The 18,186-nt window shown below is 56.6% G+C and overlaps 10 protein-coding genes across 10 annotated transcripts; 7 read left to right on the top strand and 3 right to left on the bottom strand.

Annotated features, from left to right (window-relative positions):
- Positions 1–439: 439 nt before the first annotated feature.
- Positions 440–1,444, top strand: IUM83_01029 (zinc-binding dehydrogenase; the record flags this gene model as incomplete). Its single annotated transcript, XM_067924857.1, has 1 exon — positions 440–1,444. One exon carries the CDS (start codon positions 440–442, stop codon positions 1,442–1,444), a length of 1,005 nt encoding a protein of 334 aa, XP_067789050.1.
- Positions 1,445–1,657: 213 nt separating this feature from the next.
- On the bottom strand, positions 1,658–3,812 carry IUM83_01028 (zinc finger protein; the record flags this gene model as incomplete). The annotated part of the gene is made up of 3 exons (XM_067924856.1): positions 1,658–2,214; positions 2,284–3,541; positions 3,618–3,812. 3 exons carry the CDS (start codon positions 3,810–3,812, stop codon positions 1,658–1,660), a joined length of 2,010 nt encoding a protein of 669 aa, XP_067789051.1.
- Positions 3,813–3,988: 176 nt separating this feature from the next.
- Positions 3,989–5,158, top strand: IUM83_01027 (Diacylglycerol O-acyltransferase 2; the record flags this gene model as incomplete). The annotated part of the gene is made up of 1 exon (XM_067924855.1): positions 3,989–5,158. One exon carries the CDS (start codon positions 3,989–3,991, stop codon positions 5,156–5,158), a length of 1,170 nt encoding a protein of 389 aa, XP_067789279.1.
- A 179-nt stretch (positions 5,159–5,337) lies between these two features.
- On the bottom strand, positions 5,338–6,007 carry IUM83_01026 (zinc-binding dehydrogenase; the record flags this gene model as incomplete). Its single annotated transcript, XM_067924854.1, has 2 exons — positions 5,338–5,856; positions 5,924–6,007. 2 exons carry the CDS (start codon positions 6,005–6,007, stop codon positions 5,338–5,340), a joined length of 603 nt encoding a protein of 200 aa, XP_067789049.1.
- Positions 6,008–8,254: 2,247 nt separating this feature from the next.
- IUM83_01025 (CAMK/CAMKL protein kinase) lies at positions 8,255–9,226 on the top strand (the record flags this gene model as incomplete). Its single annotated transcript, XM_067924853.1, has 1 exon — positions 8,255–9,226. The coding sequence occupies one exon, from the start codon at positions 8,255–8,257 to the stop codon at positions 9,224–9,226; it is 972 nt and encodes a 323-aa protein (XP_067789241.1).
- A 516-nt stretch (positions 9,227–9,742) lies between these two features.
- On the top strand, positions 9,743–10,921 carry IUM83_01024 (Diacylglycerol O-acyltransferase 2; the record flags this gene model as incomplete). The annotated part of the gene is made up of 1 exon (XM_067924852.1): positions 9,743–10,921. The coding sequence occupies one exon, from the start codon at positions 9,743–9,745 to the stop codon at positions 10,919–10,921; it is 1,179 nt and encodes a 392-aa protein (XP_067789291.1).
- A 158-nt stretch (positions 10,922–11,079) lies between these two features.
- On the top strand, positions 11,080–11,849 carry IUM83_01023 (uncharacterized protein; the record flags this gene model as incomplete). Its single annotated transcript, XM_067924851.1, has 3 exons — positions 11,080–11,143; positions 11,201–11,706; positions 11,775–11,849. 3 exons carry the CDS (start codon positions 11,080–11,082, stop codon positions 11,847–11,849), a joined length of 645 nt encoding a protein of 214 aa, XP_067789048.1.
- An 832-nt stretch (positions 11,850–12,681) lies between these two features.
- On the top strand, positions 12,682–13,390 carry IUM83_01022 (uncharacterized protein; the record flags this gene model as incomplete). The annotated part of the gene is made up of 2 exons (XM_067924850.1): positions 12,682–13,266; positions 13,373–13,390. The coding sequence occupies 2 exons, from the start codon at positions 12,682–12,684 to the stop codon at positions 13,388–13,390; spliced, it is 603 nt and encodes a 200-aa protein (XP_067789053.1).
- A 1,019-nt stretch (positions 13,391–14,409) lies between these two features.
- IUM83_01021 (uncharacterized protein) lies at positions 14,410–15,562 on the bottom strand (the record flags this gene model as incomplete). Its single annotated transcript, XM_067924849.1, has 3 exons — positions 14,410–15,207; positions 15,283–15,398; positions 15,469–15,562. The coding sequence occupies 3 exons, from the start codon at positions 15,560–15,562 to the stop codon at positions 14,410–14,412; spliced, it is 1,008 nt and encodes a 335-aa protein (XP_067788951.1).
- A 1,091-nt stretch (positions 15,563–16,653) lies between these two features.
- Positions 16,654–17,805, top strand: IUM83_01020 (WD repeat-containing protein 74; the record flags this gene model as incomplete). Its single annotated transcript, XM_067924848.1, has 1 exon — positions 16,654–17,805. One exon carries the CDS (start codon positions 16,654–16,656, stop codon positions 17,803–17,805), a length of 1,152 nt encoding a protein of 383 aa, XP_067789104.1.
- Positions 17,806–18,186: the final 381 nt, after the last annotated feature.

The following is an 18,186-nucleotide window of genomic DNA, read 5'->3' as shown; positions in this document are numbered from 1 at the left end:
AGTGGAAAGGCGTCTTGGAGCAGCTCGAGTACGTGACGGTAGATCCGTGGCGACCACAGAGCGCCAACACCTCTGTAAGTAATCAGGGCCTTGAGACGAAACTCCACATGCTGATTGCGCGACGTGCTATTCATCATTTCGCCAGTAATCCTGCTCTTCCTGGATCCGCATCACTGGGAATGACAAACAACAGCAGTGAGTACCGTGTAAGCACCGCTAGCCTTGAGAAGAGGATAAACCCTGGCAAGCCTTTCTGCGACTGTAGAGAGGCTCCTCTGAAAGTAGATGTAGGACAATGCCATGGCGGTTAGCCAGAGGTGAGAGATTTCCCTCTTCATTCCCAATTTATCCTCGTGGGCAGCAAGTCGAAGCGTTCCTGCTCTCTCTCTTCCCGATCTACAGTTCGAGGACGCCAAGCCAAACTCCACTTCCATTCACGATGGCTCAAGTTGTCAAGGTCCACGGCGAAGGAGACGTGCGTCTCGAGGCCTACGAACGCCCTGCCACGGGCCCTCGCGACATCGTCATCAAGCTCAAAGTGGCGGGGATCTGCGGCTCCGACCTCCTGTACATTCGGATTGGCGGAATTCCGCCCGGACATGTCACGGCGATCGGCCACGAAGCGGCCGGCATCGTCATGGAGGTCGGCGACGAAGTCGAGGACATCAGTGTTGGCATGCGCGTCGTCGTCAACCCAATGGAGACTCCGAGCAACATCGGTTCTGGGGGGGCCGAGGGCGCATTCACCCAGGAGCTGTTGGTGCGCGACGCCAAGCTCGGCGCTTCCGTGTTGCCCATTCCCGACGAAATCCCGTACGAGGTTGCAGCTTTGTGTGAACCGCTGGCCGTCGCTATGCATGGCGTGAACCGCGCCAACGTCAAGGCTGGGGACAAGGTAGTCATCTTCGGTTGCGGTCCCATCGGTCTGGGCATGCTGCTGTGGCTGGTGGACCGCGGTGTGACCGATGTGGTTGCACTCGACCTGGCGGAGGAACGACTTGAACGGGCCCGAGCACTCGGTGTGCGCGCAGCATTTGATCCCACCAAAGTCAACCTTCGCGAGGAGCTCGCCAACCTGCACGGTGAGGTGCCGAGTTACAACCGACTTGGTGTTGGCACCGATGCCTTCATCGACGCAGCTGGAGCACCCAACATCCTCTCGGACGTCGTCGGGATGGCCAAATATCACTCGCGTATGGTGATCACCGCAGCCTACAGGAAGCCGCTCCAGTTCCCCGTCGGTAACATGTTGACGAGCGAAATGACCATCACAACTGCTGTGGGGTACCCGACAGAGATGCCGGAAGTGATGGCAGCCATGCCCCGCCTCAAGACCGAGATCACGTCGCTGATCAGCCACCGTCTAGCGTTCCAGGACATCTTGGACGGTCTCAAGATTGCAGGCACACCATCATCTGCGAAGGTCATCCTGGAGTTCGACTGAGCAATGCAACAGTTGGTTCCCGAATGCAATAGATTGCCCTCGCCGATCTACAAAGGCACATACAAACTCGCCTACTTGCACCATATCTCCAGCTTGGCCGCATCGTTGTCAACACCATTGCTACGTTCCAATCATGGAAATAATAAAACATAGCCATTGATCATAGCAAACCAAACCAGTGAATAGTGCACGCATGTCGATATCACAGAACTGTTACGTAGGGCGTTGACCGCGCCATCGTCCTAACCGGTGCAAAAGCGGCTCCGTCTCCACATCGTGACGCTCTTGGGTGTTACCATCCTCGGTGGCTGGGGTGTTTGTCCGGCTGTCTTCATCAGTATCAGCCTCTCGACGAGGTATTTCAGAAGCTACTTCTGCTGCTGGCGCTGTAGCCGGGGTCTGCGTTGGTCGATTAGATCCCCAGAGTGCCGAGGCCAATGTCGAAACGCTCCAACGGAAGTCCTCTCCCAAATCAATCACAGCATCGCCCAATACTCCGTTTGCAGCTATGTCTGTTTGGTCAGCATTGCGCAGCTCCATAGCGACTCGCTGTTCGTCCAACCGTCCATTCAGAATTCGCTCCATGGTGCGCTCCACGGACTGGGTGCGAGTAAGGTCCGCATGGATCTCCTCCAGCGTGTATTGCGGGAAGACCTCCCAAATCTGCTGCAGCATTTCTTGCGTTACCTCGAAGTTGCGCGCACTAGCACGATGACGCACAATTTCGAATGAGAAGTTTGGGAATGGTATCCATCGCGATAGAAAAGCCGCTAGAACACCAAATACAGCAAGATATTAGCCATACACACCCAAACACAACAATGACAACAGAAACGTACTGCTAAAGCGAAGAACCTCCTCCGGAGCTGCAGCATTTGCACCTGCATCTGTCGCTGTTTGAGCCTGCGGCGCATCGAGCACGTTGTTTACAATTGCAAGCTCAGCTCCGCCTTGGCGATTGTCCGCTTCTGCTTCGGGTTGACGAGGACGGGGTTCCTCCGGCTGTACTGACATATCTTCACACTTCCCACCGCACACTTGCTTTCGGCATATCGGACAGCGCATCGAAGTCGAACCTGCCGAGCCACCACTGGCTGCAGCAGCCACTCCCGGAGGTAGAGGACCCTCCATCCCCAATCCATTCGCCATACGTGTCAGCGGGTCCAAACCTGCGAGCGCGTCACTCACGGATGCTTTCTGTAAGCACTGGCGAAGACAGAGCCGGTGGAAAAGGTGGCCACAGCGCAGCTTCTTGGCCTGCGTGGACATGGACTTCAAGCAAATCGCGCACACATCGTCTGCCACACTAGCGAGCTCGTCGGGCGTAGCGTCAGGAAAGAGGTGGTCCAGATCCAACACCACTTGGTGGTACAGCTTCACGTGCTTGACCTTCTCCAGCAGCCGCACCGTGGCGTTCTTCACGTTGAGAATCAAGATCAGGTCAAACAGACTCACGCGGAACTGGTCCACGCTGATAACATAGAGGTAGTAGAGCACGAGCTGCACCAAGTAGCACCCGCAGAGCACCGTCTGCAGCAGCAGCAGGTGGAACTCGCTGTTCTCCGAGTACCCGGCGCCCGCCTCCTCGTCCTGCTCGGAGTAGCTGGCGCCACTCACGTCCAGGCTGTGGAAGCCCACCTGCACGCCCAGCTCCAGCGTCTTCAGCAGCATCAGCGACGCCTCGAACCACGGCACGTGCACGATCCTGTCCGAGAAGAGGCCGAGGCGCGAGCACGTGGCCGCCAGCCCCAGATTCAGCGCGATGACGGCGCCCAGCACGGCGCCCAGCAGCTGCAGGTCCCGCAGCTGCGTCATGGGCCTCGTCAGCAGGTGCTGGAACCGCGCCTGGGTTAGCGCCAGCAGCGCGCGCAGCACGGCCAGCGCCGCGAGCCACACGACCAGCAGGGCCAGCTCGGCGCGCTGGCCGTGCGCCGCGGGCTCCATGGTGCTCACCAGCAGCTGGCAGCGCAGCAGCACGAACGGGATGAGCGTCTCCTTGGTCTGCTGCAGCTCCAGCGGCCGCAGCGCGCCCAGCGCCGCGCGCGCCAGCAGCAGGAAGACGTGGTACATGGCTACAAGGAAGCAGTGCAACACGATCTGATTACAGCGGAATCAGATTTTGGGGGTCAGAGTGATGGTCATTTTTAGTGCCAAAACACGGTGCACAACGCACCACCGCGCTGATGCGCGAACTCATGAGCTCCGTCGCGAAGAGCAGCGCCGCCGACGCCAGCGAGTCCGAGGGCGGCAGATCGCGCAGCCTCTGAGCCGCCCCCGCCGCAGCGATGCCCGTGGCGGCCACGGTCAGCAGCAGGTAGCGGCGGCCCGTCACCAGCGCGCCCAGCTGCGTCGTCGAGCGCGCATCCATCTTTTGAAAATGAGCCCGAGATGGCGTTCTGGATTCCTGTGTACCGTCTTTTCGGTACATGAACGAGCGCGGATTGGGTAAAATGATCGGCGAATCAGAAAAGGAGGATGGCGCTAAGTGCGCGACCTTTGGCGTCGGTACATGTATGTACTGTATTAATAAAATTATCAGAAAAGATGGAGAAGCTGCTGCGGCACTCGGCGGCGGGGCGGACGACGGCGTGGGGCGACAACGACGCGAGGCCCGAGCTGCGCACGCTGCGCGGGTGTGTGCTGCGCGTGCTGCTGCTGTGGTTCATCTGCGGCGTGTGGGTGCTCGGCATCGCGGGCTTCGCGGCGCTCTGGGCGGGGGCACTGCTCAGTGTCATTCGATGGGTTGTGACGCAGGGCGGGACCCCCGTGCCGCGCTACGTGCAGCTGTACCTGAGCTTCATGGCGGTGTACGAGAGCTACCACTACGCCACGAGGCCGACTCGCCACCAGTGGCCGCTGATGAGGAGACTCATGCGCCACGTGTTCACGCACTACCCGTACTTCCGCCTGAACGTGACGGTGTTTGAGGAGCGAGAAGAAGAGAAGCGGAAGCTGCGAACGGGTACAGACATGGGGCAGATGGATTCTGCTATAAGTGATGCTGATGCTGCTTGCAAGGCTGTGGAGGAGAATGACGTCTCGCCTTTTGTGCAGCCGAACGACCACGCGCTGTTCGCCTTCCACCCGCACGGCGTGCTCTCGTGCGGCTGGTCATTCGGAGGCGTGCACCACATGGGTTTCCAGCGAGCAGACTGTCGCTGGCTTGTGGCGGAAAGCTTGTTCTACTTCCCGGTCATGCGCGAGCTGGTCAATTGGATGGACTTCACGAGTGCGGCCAAGCCGGCTTTCAAGAGGGTGCTGCGGACAGGACAGAACGTGTGCTTGATGCCCGGCGGCTTCGAAGAAGCCACGCTCTATGAGCGAGGTAAGCACCGCGTGTACATCAAACAACGTTTTGGGTTCATCAAACTCGCATTGCAGCACGGGTATAAGGTGCACCCGATCTATACTTTTGGTGAAGAGTACGCCTACCACACGTTCCCGTACCTGTTGAATCTCCGATTAAAGCTGAACGAGTTCAGAATGCCTGGGGTGCTCTTTTTCGGTCGTCCCGAGTGCTTCTATTTGCCGCGGACGGACGTGGATCTCATTACTGTCGTAGGTAAGCCTATCGTCCTGCCGCGTATCGAGCATCCGAGCAAAGGTGACGTCAAAAGGTATCATGAACAGTACGTGAAGGCGCTGCAGCAACTTTTTGATCGATACAAGGGAGTGTATGCAGTTGATCCGGAAGCCAAGCTGGAAATCTACTAGATAGTTGCCCAAGCTGTCGATTCAATGCAAGAATATTTCGGCATGACAAGAAGGATGACACAGGGATCTGATTGTTTTGGAGACCCACAAAATCTTCTTGTGTATTTTGCTCTGTCGAACTCCAGGATGACCTTCGCAGATGATGGTGTGCCTGCAATCTTGAGACCGTCCAAGATGTCCTAGAACGCTAGACGGTGGCTGATCAGCGACGTGATCTCGGTCTTGAGGCGGGGCATGGTTGCCATCACTTCCGACATCTCTGTCGGGTACCCCACAGCAGTTGTGATGGTCATTTCGCTCGTCAACATGTTACCGACGGGGAACTGGAGCGGCTTCCTGTAGGCTGCGGTGATCACCATACGCGAGTGATATTTGGCCATCCCGACGACGTCCGAGAGGATGTTGGGTGCTCCAGCTGCGTCAATGAAGGCATCGGTGCCAACACCAAGTCGGTTGTAACTCGGCACCTCACCGTGCAGGTTGGCGAGCTCCTCGCGAAGGTTGACTTTGGTGGGATCAAATGCTGCGCGCACACCGAGTGCTCGGGCCCGTTCAAGTCGTTCCTCCGCCAGGTCGAGTGCAACCACATCGGTCACACCGCGGTCCACCAGCCACAGCAGCATGCCCAGACCGATGGGGCCGCAACCGAAGATGACTACCTTGTCCCCAGCCTTGACGTTGGCGCGGTTCACACAAAGCTGCAACCTCGTACGGGATTTCGTCGGGAATGGGCAACACGGAAGCGCCGAGCTTGGCGTCGCGCACCAGCAGCTCCTGGGTGAATGCGCCCTCGGCACCACCACAACCGATGTTGCTCGGAGTCTTCATTGGGTTGACGACGACGCGCATGCCAACGCTGATATCACGGTGAGGTACCGAGCTACATCCGACTTGGTGTTGGCACCTAAGCCGTCATTGACGTATACGCAGATCATGGCGATCCGCCCAACAACTCTTTAAGTTAGGAGTATTTCCCACTCAGAGCTAGTAGCTACTACAACTAGTTTACCCCTGACCGACTTCAGGACATCGTGTACTATGACAAAGCTACACACGATCATCATTGGCTTGCCTAGTGCTTGCCGGTTGCTCGGTCCACGGCAAGCGTTCGACGGGTGTTTACAGCGATGCTCTCATAGTGTTCGCAAAGCTTAGGAAAAAGAGACCTGGTGAGTCGACCACAACAAATGCAAATACTGAACGCAAAGTCCGCAGTTGAAAATCGGCGGCAGGATATTCATGCAAGGCAGCTGGAAATCGGCGGCAGGATAATCACGCGAAGGAGATACGAGTGTGCTCTGTAGATATTGGCAAAATCCATACAACGCAGCAGCAGTTCTCGAAGAATGGATGAGGCATCGGAAACCTGGGGGCGATGCAACTAGCGCCGTGCAACTCGCGTCCCTTGTCGTGATAGAGCGCAGCTTGTCGGGCAAGAAAGACTTGACCAGGTCGTTCCGTTCCGGTGCTCTCATCGACCGGCTGGCGTGCCTTGCACTTCAATCCTATGTGGACCACGCAGCGTCCCTCGCCTTCAACGTCAACGTACATGTCCATGGCGCCGGAACTTTAGCGCGAGAATCGCTGTCGACGCAAGCCCATATAGTGCGCGGCGCCAAAGACGAGTTCGTGCGCTGCTTGGGCTGTAACGTCCACTGTCGGTCGTGGTGGCCACAGCAATAATAGCCTGGAGCTGCTCCTAGCACTGCCTTCGTGCTGTGGCCCAAAGCACTTGCAGGCCGACCTGGTCCAGCGTCGCCTTGCTGCTGCGGCGGCGCTTCATGATCGCAGCTGAACTCTGCTCTGGCGACTTCAACTTCAGTTGCAAGCGAAAGGGCGGGGTATGCGATCTTGCAGGTGGGTTCACTCGGCTTTTGTAAGCGCTGTGGGACGCCGTCTATATAAGTTCTGTCAGCGCTCGACGGGCGCAACGGGCGACGAGCTTGGGGGCTGGCGCTGCTGCTGGCGTGCTGCGCACGGCACGCTGTCTGCCTTGCCCCATGCCCAGGGCCATCGCCATCGAGACGGCGGTGACTGGTGGCGGGGCGTCATGCTGTCGTCGACGCGAGGCGCGGCACGCTCGCCTGGCTGCCGGGCAGTTCGGCTCGGACACAGTGCGTCGGCGCGCTCCGATTGGCCAGGCGCGTCTGACGCACGCCGATGCCGAGGCTCGTTTTATACCCGCGGTTTACCGCAACGCAATGTCTAAGATGTCGGCGCCACGATTGGGGCTTGAACTTTGGACGGCGCGCTCGGCCGGCTGGCGCGGACCAGTGCACATTTTGCTAGTCTCGCCCTATAATGGGCGTGTGCAACCGCGCAGGCAATGCAAGCCGCCCATACAGAACCGCCCCGCAGCGTTTTTACGAGCCGAGCGGGGCTGGCCCCAGGCCCTGCTCAACGCTCAACGCTCGCAACGGTCTGCTGTCGCAGCACAAGCTCCGTTTCGACAGTGAATTATTGGAGTGGCCGGCACTGCCTGCGAGAGCAACATTGGGGCGACGTTGAAGCTCCGAGCCAGCTCACAAAGACAAGAGCTCCAAACCCAGCGCCAGCAAATTCAATGGCATTTTAACAACCTTTTCCCCATACTGGGCGCGAGTGAAAAAGTTGTTGGTTTTTGACCGACATGTTGAAGCGCGTAGAGCCCAACCGAGTGGGTATGCCTTTTATGTGACGGAGCGATGGGCTCGCACACGACCTTCACAATCGCATTTCGCACCTATCCATCTCTATATTCTCCGCAGACGTGCTCAATTTCACTATAACCTCAAACCTTCATCAACTAATACCCGGTATATATCTCCTCAAAGTACGCATAGCATCGTCCGCAGGGTTCGTACCGTCGGTACCTACACTGCGCAGCCTCTGCCAGTTTCTGCTCCTTTTCTGCCCCCCTCTCCAAGTCGCTCGGTCGTGAAGAGGAGTCCCAACGGCCTCTGCTCCATTTCCAAATTTGAGCCCAACCGCCCGAGTCCGTGTTGCGCTCGCTGTTATTAGGAGAGCGCTCCTCAGTTCGTGACGCTCTGCCCGGAGGAGACTGCCCCGCAGCCAGCCCACACGCGCCAGCCGCCTCCCCCAATTACCGACCCCATCATGATCCACGCCCCGCTTGCCGTCGAGAGCCTCGCGCCCTCCTCCTCTTCTTCCTCCTCTTCCACCGCCTCTGCAGACGTGCTGGCCCGCTACACGCACTGCAAGAAGCTCCGCAGCACCCTGTACGGGGAGACCGCCCTGTACCAGGACGAGGAGCTCAAGAAGCTCGTGGTGCTCAAGCGCCTGAGCATCCCGCTCCTGCAGGAAGAAGACAGCAGCAGCCCCGACGCCGTCAAGGAGAACCCGCTCAGCGAGCGCGCCGTGATCCAGCTGCTAGAAGACCCGCTAATCGCCCGCGCCCCCGGGCGCGAGCACGTTGTAGAGTATGAAAGAGAGGGCTTCTTCACGTGCGGAGACAGCGTCTTCGTCGCCATGGAGTTCTGCGCCGGCGGAGACCTCTACGACTACGTCACTGCCAAGCCCGGCCGGAAACTCCCCGAGGCTGAAGCTCTGCCGCTCTTCGCCCAGATCGCCAAGGGGATGAGCTTCCTCCACACTATCGGTGTGGCTCACCGTGACTTGTCGTTGGAGAACGTGCTGTTGAAGGACGGGCAGGTGAAGATCTGCGACTTCGGCTTGAGCGCAGCTGCCTCGCAGTTCTCGAGTGATCTCGTGGGCAAGTTCTACTACATGGCACCGGAGGTGACCCAGGGCGCCGTGTACGACCCCAAGGGCGCCGACGTCTGGTCTCTTGGAGTGCTGCTGTTCATCCTGCTCACGGGGTCGCCCCTCTTCGCCGACGAAGACAGCCGCGCGCCGACCCTCCGCGTGCTGAACAAGTACGGCGTGGGCAAGATCCTGGAGCTCTGGGGGCTCGACCAGCAGCTCTCCAAGCCCACGATCAGCCTCCTGGCCACCATGCTGCAGGTGCTGCCGTCGCGTCGCCTCAGCGCCGAGGAGGTGGCGCGCCACCCCGTTCTGCGCGGCCTGGGCGGCCGCCGGATGTCGGTCTCCGTGGCCCCGCCCGCCTGAACAAATAGCTAGGTATCCCAACTATTACGCCGCGCGCCGCGGCATGTGCTAGCAAGTGAAGTGGCAGAGAATAAATTATGGTATTTATTGACATGCAAACAAAGGTGTTGAGTCTTCAGCATTCCAGTCCGCTCGAGGCCGATTTGCTTTGCCCGCTTGTCAGGCTCTGGCAGTGTCAGCGACCTTTGAAGATGCAAAAGACAAGCAGCGACCACGCTCAACGATCTGCGACTCGATTGCTAGTGGCGAGTGCTCCATCGCTCTCAATGCGACAAATGCGGTTCCTATTGCCGGCGCTTTCGCTACATGTAGATGCCCCTCGAGCGATGCCGATGCCTGACAGCCACGAGCATCCCGCGCTAGCTTTTACCTGCATCTAAGCGTAAAGTTCTTCCCTGTTGGATGAATTACTGAGAGCATTGTTGTCTTGACTTGCTGCTCTAGCCCCACCGAAAAGGATCGCACTCTCCTCGACCGTCCCGAAAGGTCGAGTCCTGCACTCGTGAAAACGTCGGGATGCCCGCAGTCCAAAGGCTCAAGAACGCTGCTTGCGGCCGCACTCCGGCCTGGCCCAACTTTGACGATCGACCGGAGCTGCGAACGCTGCGCGGGCGCTTCCTGCGGCGCCTCCACCTCACGCTTCTCTACGGCCTTTGGGTCGTCGGTCTCTTGTTTTTTGCAGCGATGTGGGTCTTCTCGCTCCTGTGTCTTGCGTTGTGGATCTGGAGGAGGGTGACAACAGCTGACGCTCCTCCCATGCCTCTCGCCGCACAAGTCTACCTGGGGTTCATCGTACTACACGAGAGCTACCACTACGCGACGAAACCCTCACTGCACCAGTGGCCGTTCATGAGGCACTTCCTGCGCTACTCGTTCCTGCATTACCCGTACTTCCGACTCAATGTCGCGGTCTTCGACGAGCGCGAGAAGGCAAAACAGACGAAGGATGGCACTGACAGTGGTGACGACAGCAAATGCAACAAGGAGATCGCTAGCAAGATGATCGAGGAGAACGACTTGTCACCGGCGGTGAAGCCCGACGACCGCGCGCTGTTTGCCTTCCACCCACACGGCGTCCTCTCGAGCGGGTTCGCTTTCAACGGCGCCCACCACATGAGCTTCCTGCACGCACATTGTCGCTGGCTCGTGGCCGAAAATCTCTTTTGGTTCCCCGTCATGCGCGACCTGCTCAACTGGATGGACTTCAGCTGCGTCGCCAGGTCCACCTTCCACCGCTTCATGGCAACCGGCCAGAACGTGTGCTTAATCCCCGGGGGCTTTGAGGAGGCCACGCTGTACGAGCGTGGCAAGCACCGAGTGTTCATCAAGAAGCGCTTCGGGTTCATCAAGCTGGCACTCCAGCACGGATACAAGGTGCACCCGGCGTACACGTTCGGCGAGGAGTACGCGTACTACACGTTCCCGTATCTGCTGGAGCTTCGCCTCAAGCTGAACGAGTTCAAGATACCCGGCGTGATCTTCTTCGGCCTCCCGCACTGCTTCTTCCTGCCCTGCACCGACGTGGACCTCATCACGGTCATCGGAGAGGCGTTGGTGCTGCCGCGCATCGAGCACCCGACCAAGGAGGACGTCCAGAAGTACCACGCGCAGTACGTGCAAGCTCTCCAGAAGCTGTTCGACAAGTACAAATCGGTCTACGCCGTTGACCCGGAGGCGCAGCTAGAAATCTACTAAGTCACCAAAGTGCAACATTGATCCGATACACGTACCTTGAAGTTGAAGTTGTCTTTTTGTAAATTTACACAACTTTTCCGTATATTTACCCAATCTCTTGTGACTCTACACAATTCATCCTCGCTGTCTGCATTTTCCGACAGGCCTTCCTCGGCGCCATGGCGCCTTCTTCGCCGCGCTCTCCCGCGGCTTCTAGGGGCCGCCCACGCCCTCCACCGCCACGTCCGTGTTGTCCAGATGCAGACGCTTCCACTGATACTAACCTCGTCCCCCCGCCAGGCCCCGTCAGCCTGCTATCGCGCCTGGAAGCCGTGGACCGAGACGCCATGCACCGCAAGTTCGCGCTCTACGGGCGCCAGCACGCGCGTGTGGACCACATCTCAGGCGCAGACAGCGACCCGACGACTGTGCTGCAGAGCGCCGTGCTGCTGCAGGAGGACGGGCGGCTGGCGGCGAGGCTGGACGACGTGTCGTACCTGCTGGACGGGCTGCTGCCGCCCGCCAGGACGCAGCGCGGCCGCCTGGCGCAGGCTCGCAGCGTGCTGGAGCTGCTGCAGCTGCTGCAGGACGCGGCGGTCCTGCAGGCCGTGGAGTTGTCCAGCCAGAGGCGCAGGATCAGGGCCAAACTGCAGCAGCTGCTGCGCTCTGGGCTGGAGACTGCAGGTTACGACGGACTAGGGCCAGAGCAGGACGCGCTGCGACTGGCACTCGCGGTGCTGGTGATGGTCCTGGCTGGCAGCTCGGTGGCTCACGAGTTCATTGAGGAGAAGGTGCTGGACGCTGTGGTGCGCGCGCTGAAGGGGGATACAACACGTGAGGGGAGAGGGGGGGAGGGGAAGGTGGGGGCGGCCAGGGTGCACACGTCGTCGCTGCAGCAGCGCGCGCCAGTGAGGAAGACGTGCCTGAAGCGGAAGCAGGCGAGGAGTGAGGTGGGTGCTGCTAGAGATGGTGTCTTGGAGCAGGGTGGACTCAGCAATACGGCAGAAGATGGGTTTCAAACCAAGTTGGAAGGGCTGCTACAGGGTTATGAGGAGTTTTACGTGGGGGAGGAGGTGCAGATCTCGACGGCAGATATACTCTGTGCCGCGCTGAGCAAATTGCTGCAAATGGACGGCGACTCGGCGGCAAATTGTTCGTCTGGTTCGAAACTGCGTCAGAATCGACAGGACATATCTTCAGATGACCCTGCTGCGGACATGTTGCGAATAATGCGAGCACGAAAACGACAACTGGTGCGAAATGGCGGCGTTGACGTGTTGGTGGACAGTTTATCCAGGCGGATCGGAGTTCTCGAAACGTTAGCACCCTCTACTCAGGTTGAACCGCTCTCGCATCATTTTGCTCGCGCGCTCCATGGCGTAAGCATGCTGCTACGGGTTTTCGAACATGCGACTTTTTTGAGTGTGGATATTCAACAGTACATTTCGCAGCGGAGTGTTCTCTTCGCTCTGTTGCTGAAGTTGACGCGCGTGGTGAGCAACTTTACTTGGGAAGATCACGCGCCGGGACGTTGGCAATCGGAGCGCACACGTATGTCGCTGTTGTCGGACATTCTGCTGTCGACACTGCGTGTGCTAATCAATTTGACACATCACAGTGTTGAAGCAGCAAGGCATGTGCACGACTTAGGGGGTATGCAGCTTCTCGCAACCTGTTTTTCCAAACTTTGGGGTCTAGTGAACACAGAGAATAAGAGTTCTCAAAAGTCGTTGGTGCAGGACAAGTGGGAGTTTGATTCGTGCTTGCTGCTGCTGAGCGCGATGGTCAACAGCATCGAATTCAGCGTTGATAACCGCGACGCATTGGCAGGAGCACTACTGTACCTAAATGGGCGTCAAGATGGTAACCACAACAAGTCCTCACCAACTAGGGTCAGTGCTTGTGCTTTGTTTACGCAATTTTTCCAGGTGAAATTGGACTCGTACCTGCATCTTATTGACATTAGTAAAGACCAAGGTCCTGGAGGGAGAGGTGCCATTTCGATGGAAGATGGGAATGATGACTGGAGTCCAGAGGATGTGATTCTTGGAGGCTGCACGTCGTTGCTACTTGGCTATCTCATGAAAGGATCCTCAACTAACAGTGCAGTTATTCTGAATGCGCTACCAGATAAATCGCCTCAGCTGCTATTGCGTGCCTTGGCTGTGTTTGCGGCTTTTCACTCTCAAATTGATGCGCTCACTCCTGAGGTTGCCAAGTCTGTGCTTCATGTTGAAGATATTCTCAAGTCGTTTCAGGGAAGTGGGGATGGTGCTAGTGATCGTTGCAAGCGGCAACTTACGGATGTGGCTGAAACTGCCCCGAAGAACGCTGAGATCGGCATCGACCACGACAAAGCTGAAGGAGTGTGTACATCAAAGCCATTGTCTTCTCTCGGAAACCGACCGTTGAAAAATCTATGCTCTAACATCGATGACTCCGATACCGAATCGAATACGGATGTGTCTTCAGAAGGGACGAGGCGGATGACTTTGCAGGACCGTGAGGCTGTGACACCTGCCCACACTCCTCCACGAAGTCCAGGAAGGAAGCGACTTCGTGCCCAGTCTCCCATGACAACACCTGCGGCACAGGTGATTCTGAAGACTCCTCAAAGTAATAAAAGATCAGTGCTAACCGCAGTGCTTCCGGACGGCACACTATCATCACCGGTTGTAGCACGCCTTTTGAGACGAACTCGGCAACTAGTGGATGAATTTGATGCCGAGTTTTCAAAGCCCAGTCCTGTTAAGAAGTGCAGCTTGGAAAAAACATCTTCATCCGAGTGTGCTTCGTCGCCGTTCATGATGCTCACAATGGATGTTACATGCCGTGACAACGGTAGTGACGGTTTGGACGTTTCGCTGGATGTCGGAGAGGACAGCTGCAACTACGCTGGATCCAACAATGCTGCTATAGGATTTGACTGTCAGATGCGATTGCAGTCCAAACGGAGAAAGAAAGAAACGCGTGATTCAAACACCAGTTGGACGGGGGACAAGAACTCTTTAAATCAGGGAGCTGTGTTTGATCTCACTCCCTCATCCACCCCACCATGCACACCATTGCGCGTGAAGAATAGCAAAGTATTGCTACATACGCCAACAAGGAACGGGCGCTCCCCGGGGTTTTCCCGAGAGTCACCTTTGCTCAGCCTGACGCCTACTAAGGCGCCTTCATCGACACCCCTGCGAGTCAAGAAGTCTGCGGAGATGTTACGAACTCCGACCCGTTCACCCATCTTAAGTGATTCGCCCGTGTCATCGACTCCCCCCCGACGCAAGGCGAAATCTATTCGCGTGCCGCCTTCCTCCAGCGCTAGCGCCGTGTTTGATTTTACGGACTAGAATGAGTACGGACGAAAATGAGTTGTCACCCGAGATTACTACAACGTGGCTGCAGTGGTTCACTGAACAAGACGATGACAACACAGTGCTCAAACATCCGCGCTTCAACCATAAAATAATTTAAGCTTATTTACTCGCAAATCACGCGTTACGAGCACTTAGTTATTCGTCTGACTCTGAGGTCGTAGCTGGATCAGCACCACCAAACGCGCAGAGGCGATTCATCTCGTGCTCCAGCAAATCAGGTGGCAGAGCAGCATCCAGAATGCTGAAAAACTCCAGCGTCTCGAAGTAACTCGCAACGACCCAGAAGGGCTGGCCATTCACAAAAACTCGCTCAGCTGTCTGACGCAGTTCACGCCCTTTGTTCTCGTACGGCTCGTGCGTATGCTGACTCTGCGGGAAGATATGTGCGTCGCTGGTAGAGATATCACCTTCATCTGTCGGCTTTTCGCGTAGGAAGAGTGTGTTTGGATCATCCACGTTGAGCTTTAGCGGCGGGATACCTGATGGCAGCTCGGGCGATGTTTCAATAGCGGGGTCGCACGTACACCGCGTACTCAGCTGCTGGGCGACGACATTCTGGACAAACCGAGTCAAGATGTAGTCGGAATTGTCTGGCTGCGACTGGATCTGCTGGCTATGGGTGAATGGAAGTTCATCTCCAATGATAACGCCTCGAAGACGATCAAGAGCTACAGAGTACCACAAAAATGGATTGTGGATCGACTCGTGACTTCGTTGTAGCTGGTCTGCAAACTGGGTTTGTACCCCCTCCACTCGCTCTTGACGCAATATACGTGTGGTTTTGATGTACGCTTCGAGGTCCTGGTTGCAAAAGGTGGCAATTTCTTTTACACAGTGCTCGTTCACATCGTCACTGAAATGCTTGGCCCACCCGATAGCGTCGTCGCTACACTCTAGTTCCAATTTGCGCTCTACCAAGAATGCCAATTGAAGCTTGAAGAGGACAAAGAGCGCAAACAATTTATCGTGAAAAGCAAGCTCAAGTCACGATGCGACAGATGCACGTACGTTCTGCTGGGTGATGATGAGTAAAGCGTGCCGCTTTGGGTATCCACCATGACGGGTGAAGCGAAAATCGTGCAATTCAAAGGTATCGATGCGCGTCGTTGATCCGCCATTTTCGCCTGCAAAGATCAATGAACACCCTATTAGAAAAAGTAGTGGAGGTGATATCGATCTTCGTAATACACGCACCACAGTTCGGAGGCTTTGTCACGCTGGAGTCGGGTGCAAAGTACTCGTCGTATCTTAGCCACTGGAAAAGCATTCGAAGGAAGTCGCTGCGCATAGTCGAGAACGCGAGCTGCTTGCTGAAGTACCGAAACCAGGGATTGAGCACCTGTCGAAGCGGAAAAACAATGGACGCGAAGCTACTCACCGGTAGAAGATGCAGCGGCCGATTGCTGAGTACTATTCATGCAAAAATAATGTTAGTGCATCGACAGATGAATAGGAGGGCAGGTCTATTCAGAGTACTTTTTGCGTGGAGGTTGTAGTATCACCAAACGGAGCGTCCAGAACTGCCAGCTTTGCCTAAAGCGTACCCACGTACGTCAACTTGCATGAACCAAGCACACGGTAAGAGTAAGACGCATTACCATGATTTCCAAGGGGTAGTTGACCGCCGGCACGCGCCCGTCAAATGCGAAATGCAGGTGCGAACCAAAACTCAAATCTACACAAGTCAGAGAAAGCATCAGTCTTTCTTCTCCTTAAAGCAACGAGGTAGAGAAGGCAATACCTTTTTCAATAATGCTGCAGATACCCCGGAAGACAGTGTCTAGCTGCGCAGTGAGAGTGCCACATCCATCCCGTCGGCGCCACTGCCCGAGCTTTGCGTCCGGGTACCCGAGGAGACTCAGGAGGAGGTCACAGCTTGATCGTGTGTAGTACTACTACGTCAACAAGAACTCTGATGAGACTGGCTCACCGAGCGCACCACTCTAGACAATTGCCTTCAAACCTGAACGATAGTTTCGGGGAGATCTGATGAGGAGAAGACAAGCGCGTACAGTACTTCGTAGATATTGACGAAGCCTACAGTCCCAGTGCTCCCGTTCGAGTCTCCGTTGCCAAAGCGTGCGAACTTCAAAGGTTCACCGCACAACGACGTCGTAGCACCTACCGCGGCCGCCAATACTCCTCGAAGGTCCAACCAGTGGGTAGTGTCGGTATTTGATGATCGCGACGGAGTCGAGAAACAACCGACTCTGTCACTAGTGTGCACGTAGTGGTAAAGCGTATTGTCCTCGCCCTCTTTCTCGGTCGTGTCGAGAAGCAGCACCTCCATCGTCCCAGTGTCCCGACAAAAGATCTGTGCTTGAGCAGACACCAACGGCGTTTCACCAAGATCGATAGTGTGAGTGGCTAGTGATCGACATGGTGATTCACGATCAAGTGGACTGGCGAAGCCTTGAGGACTCGCTAGCTTTGGATGTGAGTCTAGTTGAATCTGTCTTCCACGGTCTGTCCAAGGAATACGACAAGCGGCAGCTTGAACGCGAGCGTCGTCTAAGCGGACATCAACCAAACTCTACTGACAAGAACCAGAACAACAACGATGAAGAGGAACACCATCATATCAACATGAACCAGTTGGATGAGACCATGTTCGCCAAAGCGGACGTACTGCTGGCGCTCGAAAATGCTGGCGGTTATCTCGACAAACGTCCGTGGCTGCGGGTGCTGCATACTCGACTAGCTTGCGTGTCTTTCGAGAAGGAGGGGGCAAGTCTGCAAGGCTTCGTCCGTCATCGCCAGCGGGATCGCACCGTGTGTCTGCGGGACGTACGTCGCCGACTTGAAGTGATCTACGCAGATGCAAAGCTCTCGATGGAGGTCGAGGAAAAGCACAAACGCTTTCTGGCTCAGGCGCGAGCTGTGTCGCCGTGGTGTGTGCGTGACCCAAAGTGCCTGCATCCGTCACCAGCCCGGCAGCTTTACGGCGTCCACGTGCTGCCTCGACGCCCTGTTACGGAGGAAGAGCTTCAGGAGCAGCGTGACTGCGTGGCGAGTCATGCCCGAGCAGTTGTCAATGCTGCTGTAGGCGTTGTGATGGACAAGCTGCTCGCACCTTACGCCCGACCGAAGACGAGTGCGAGTACAGGACGCACGGCTCGCCGTGCGCTTCGTTCAGAGGAGGCCTCTAGGATAAGCTCCACCCAGCGTCAGGCGAGAGCGAAACGCGAACAGGCTGAGCGCGATGCTCAGCTACGAGCATTGAGGCTGGAACTACTCGCGCCCACGGCAGACCTTGCTTCATTGCATAAGACGGATGGCGCTGAGGTGGAGACGAAGAAGAAGAAGAAAGATGAAATAGCTCACGTGATGCTGCAGTTGGCGTTGGTGGAAGCTCAGGGGGATGGCCGTCTAGCTCGTACGCTGCTTGACCACCTCATCGTACAATCAGGCTTTCGTCGAGCTGCCGAGCAAGCCAAGCGTCTTGGAATCACCAGCCAGACCTGGGAGGTGGTCAAACTGTGGCGTGACCTCTATCGCACGTCAACGATGCAAGCACTTGGAAATATGTAGGCTTATTGGGACAGCGAAATCGCAAATGCAGCAAAAATTCTCATTAACAGGGAATGACAACGCTAAACCACGGATGATACTTCTTCAAAGCTCGTTTGAGCTGCCGTAAGAGCTGATCGTCCGTCACTTGCTGTGAAATTGAGATCCAGATCAACTCTAGTCAGGAGGAACCTCACCACATTCAAGTGTCGGTGCTCACACGCCACCATCAAGAGTGATCGGCCTATCGACCGCTGCGGTGAGATCACTGCATCAGCTTCGTCAAGGAGTTGGACAGCGCCAACTTCTTCTACGGCATTGACCGAAACCTCGCACTCCTCGATGTAGAATCGCATCTTGGCCACGTCTCCGATTTTACAAGCGGCGAAGAGCTCTCGTTCT

Source organism: Phytophthora cinnamomi (assembly GCF_018691715.1).
Source record: "Phytophthora cinnamomi strain GKB4 chromosome Unknown Contig53, whole genome shotgun sequence".
NCBI lineage: Eukaryota > Oomycota > Peronosporomycetes > Peronosporales > Peronosporaceae > Phytophthora > Phytophthora cinnamomi.
This window is presented reverse-complemented; position numbering and strand designations above follow the sequence as displayed.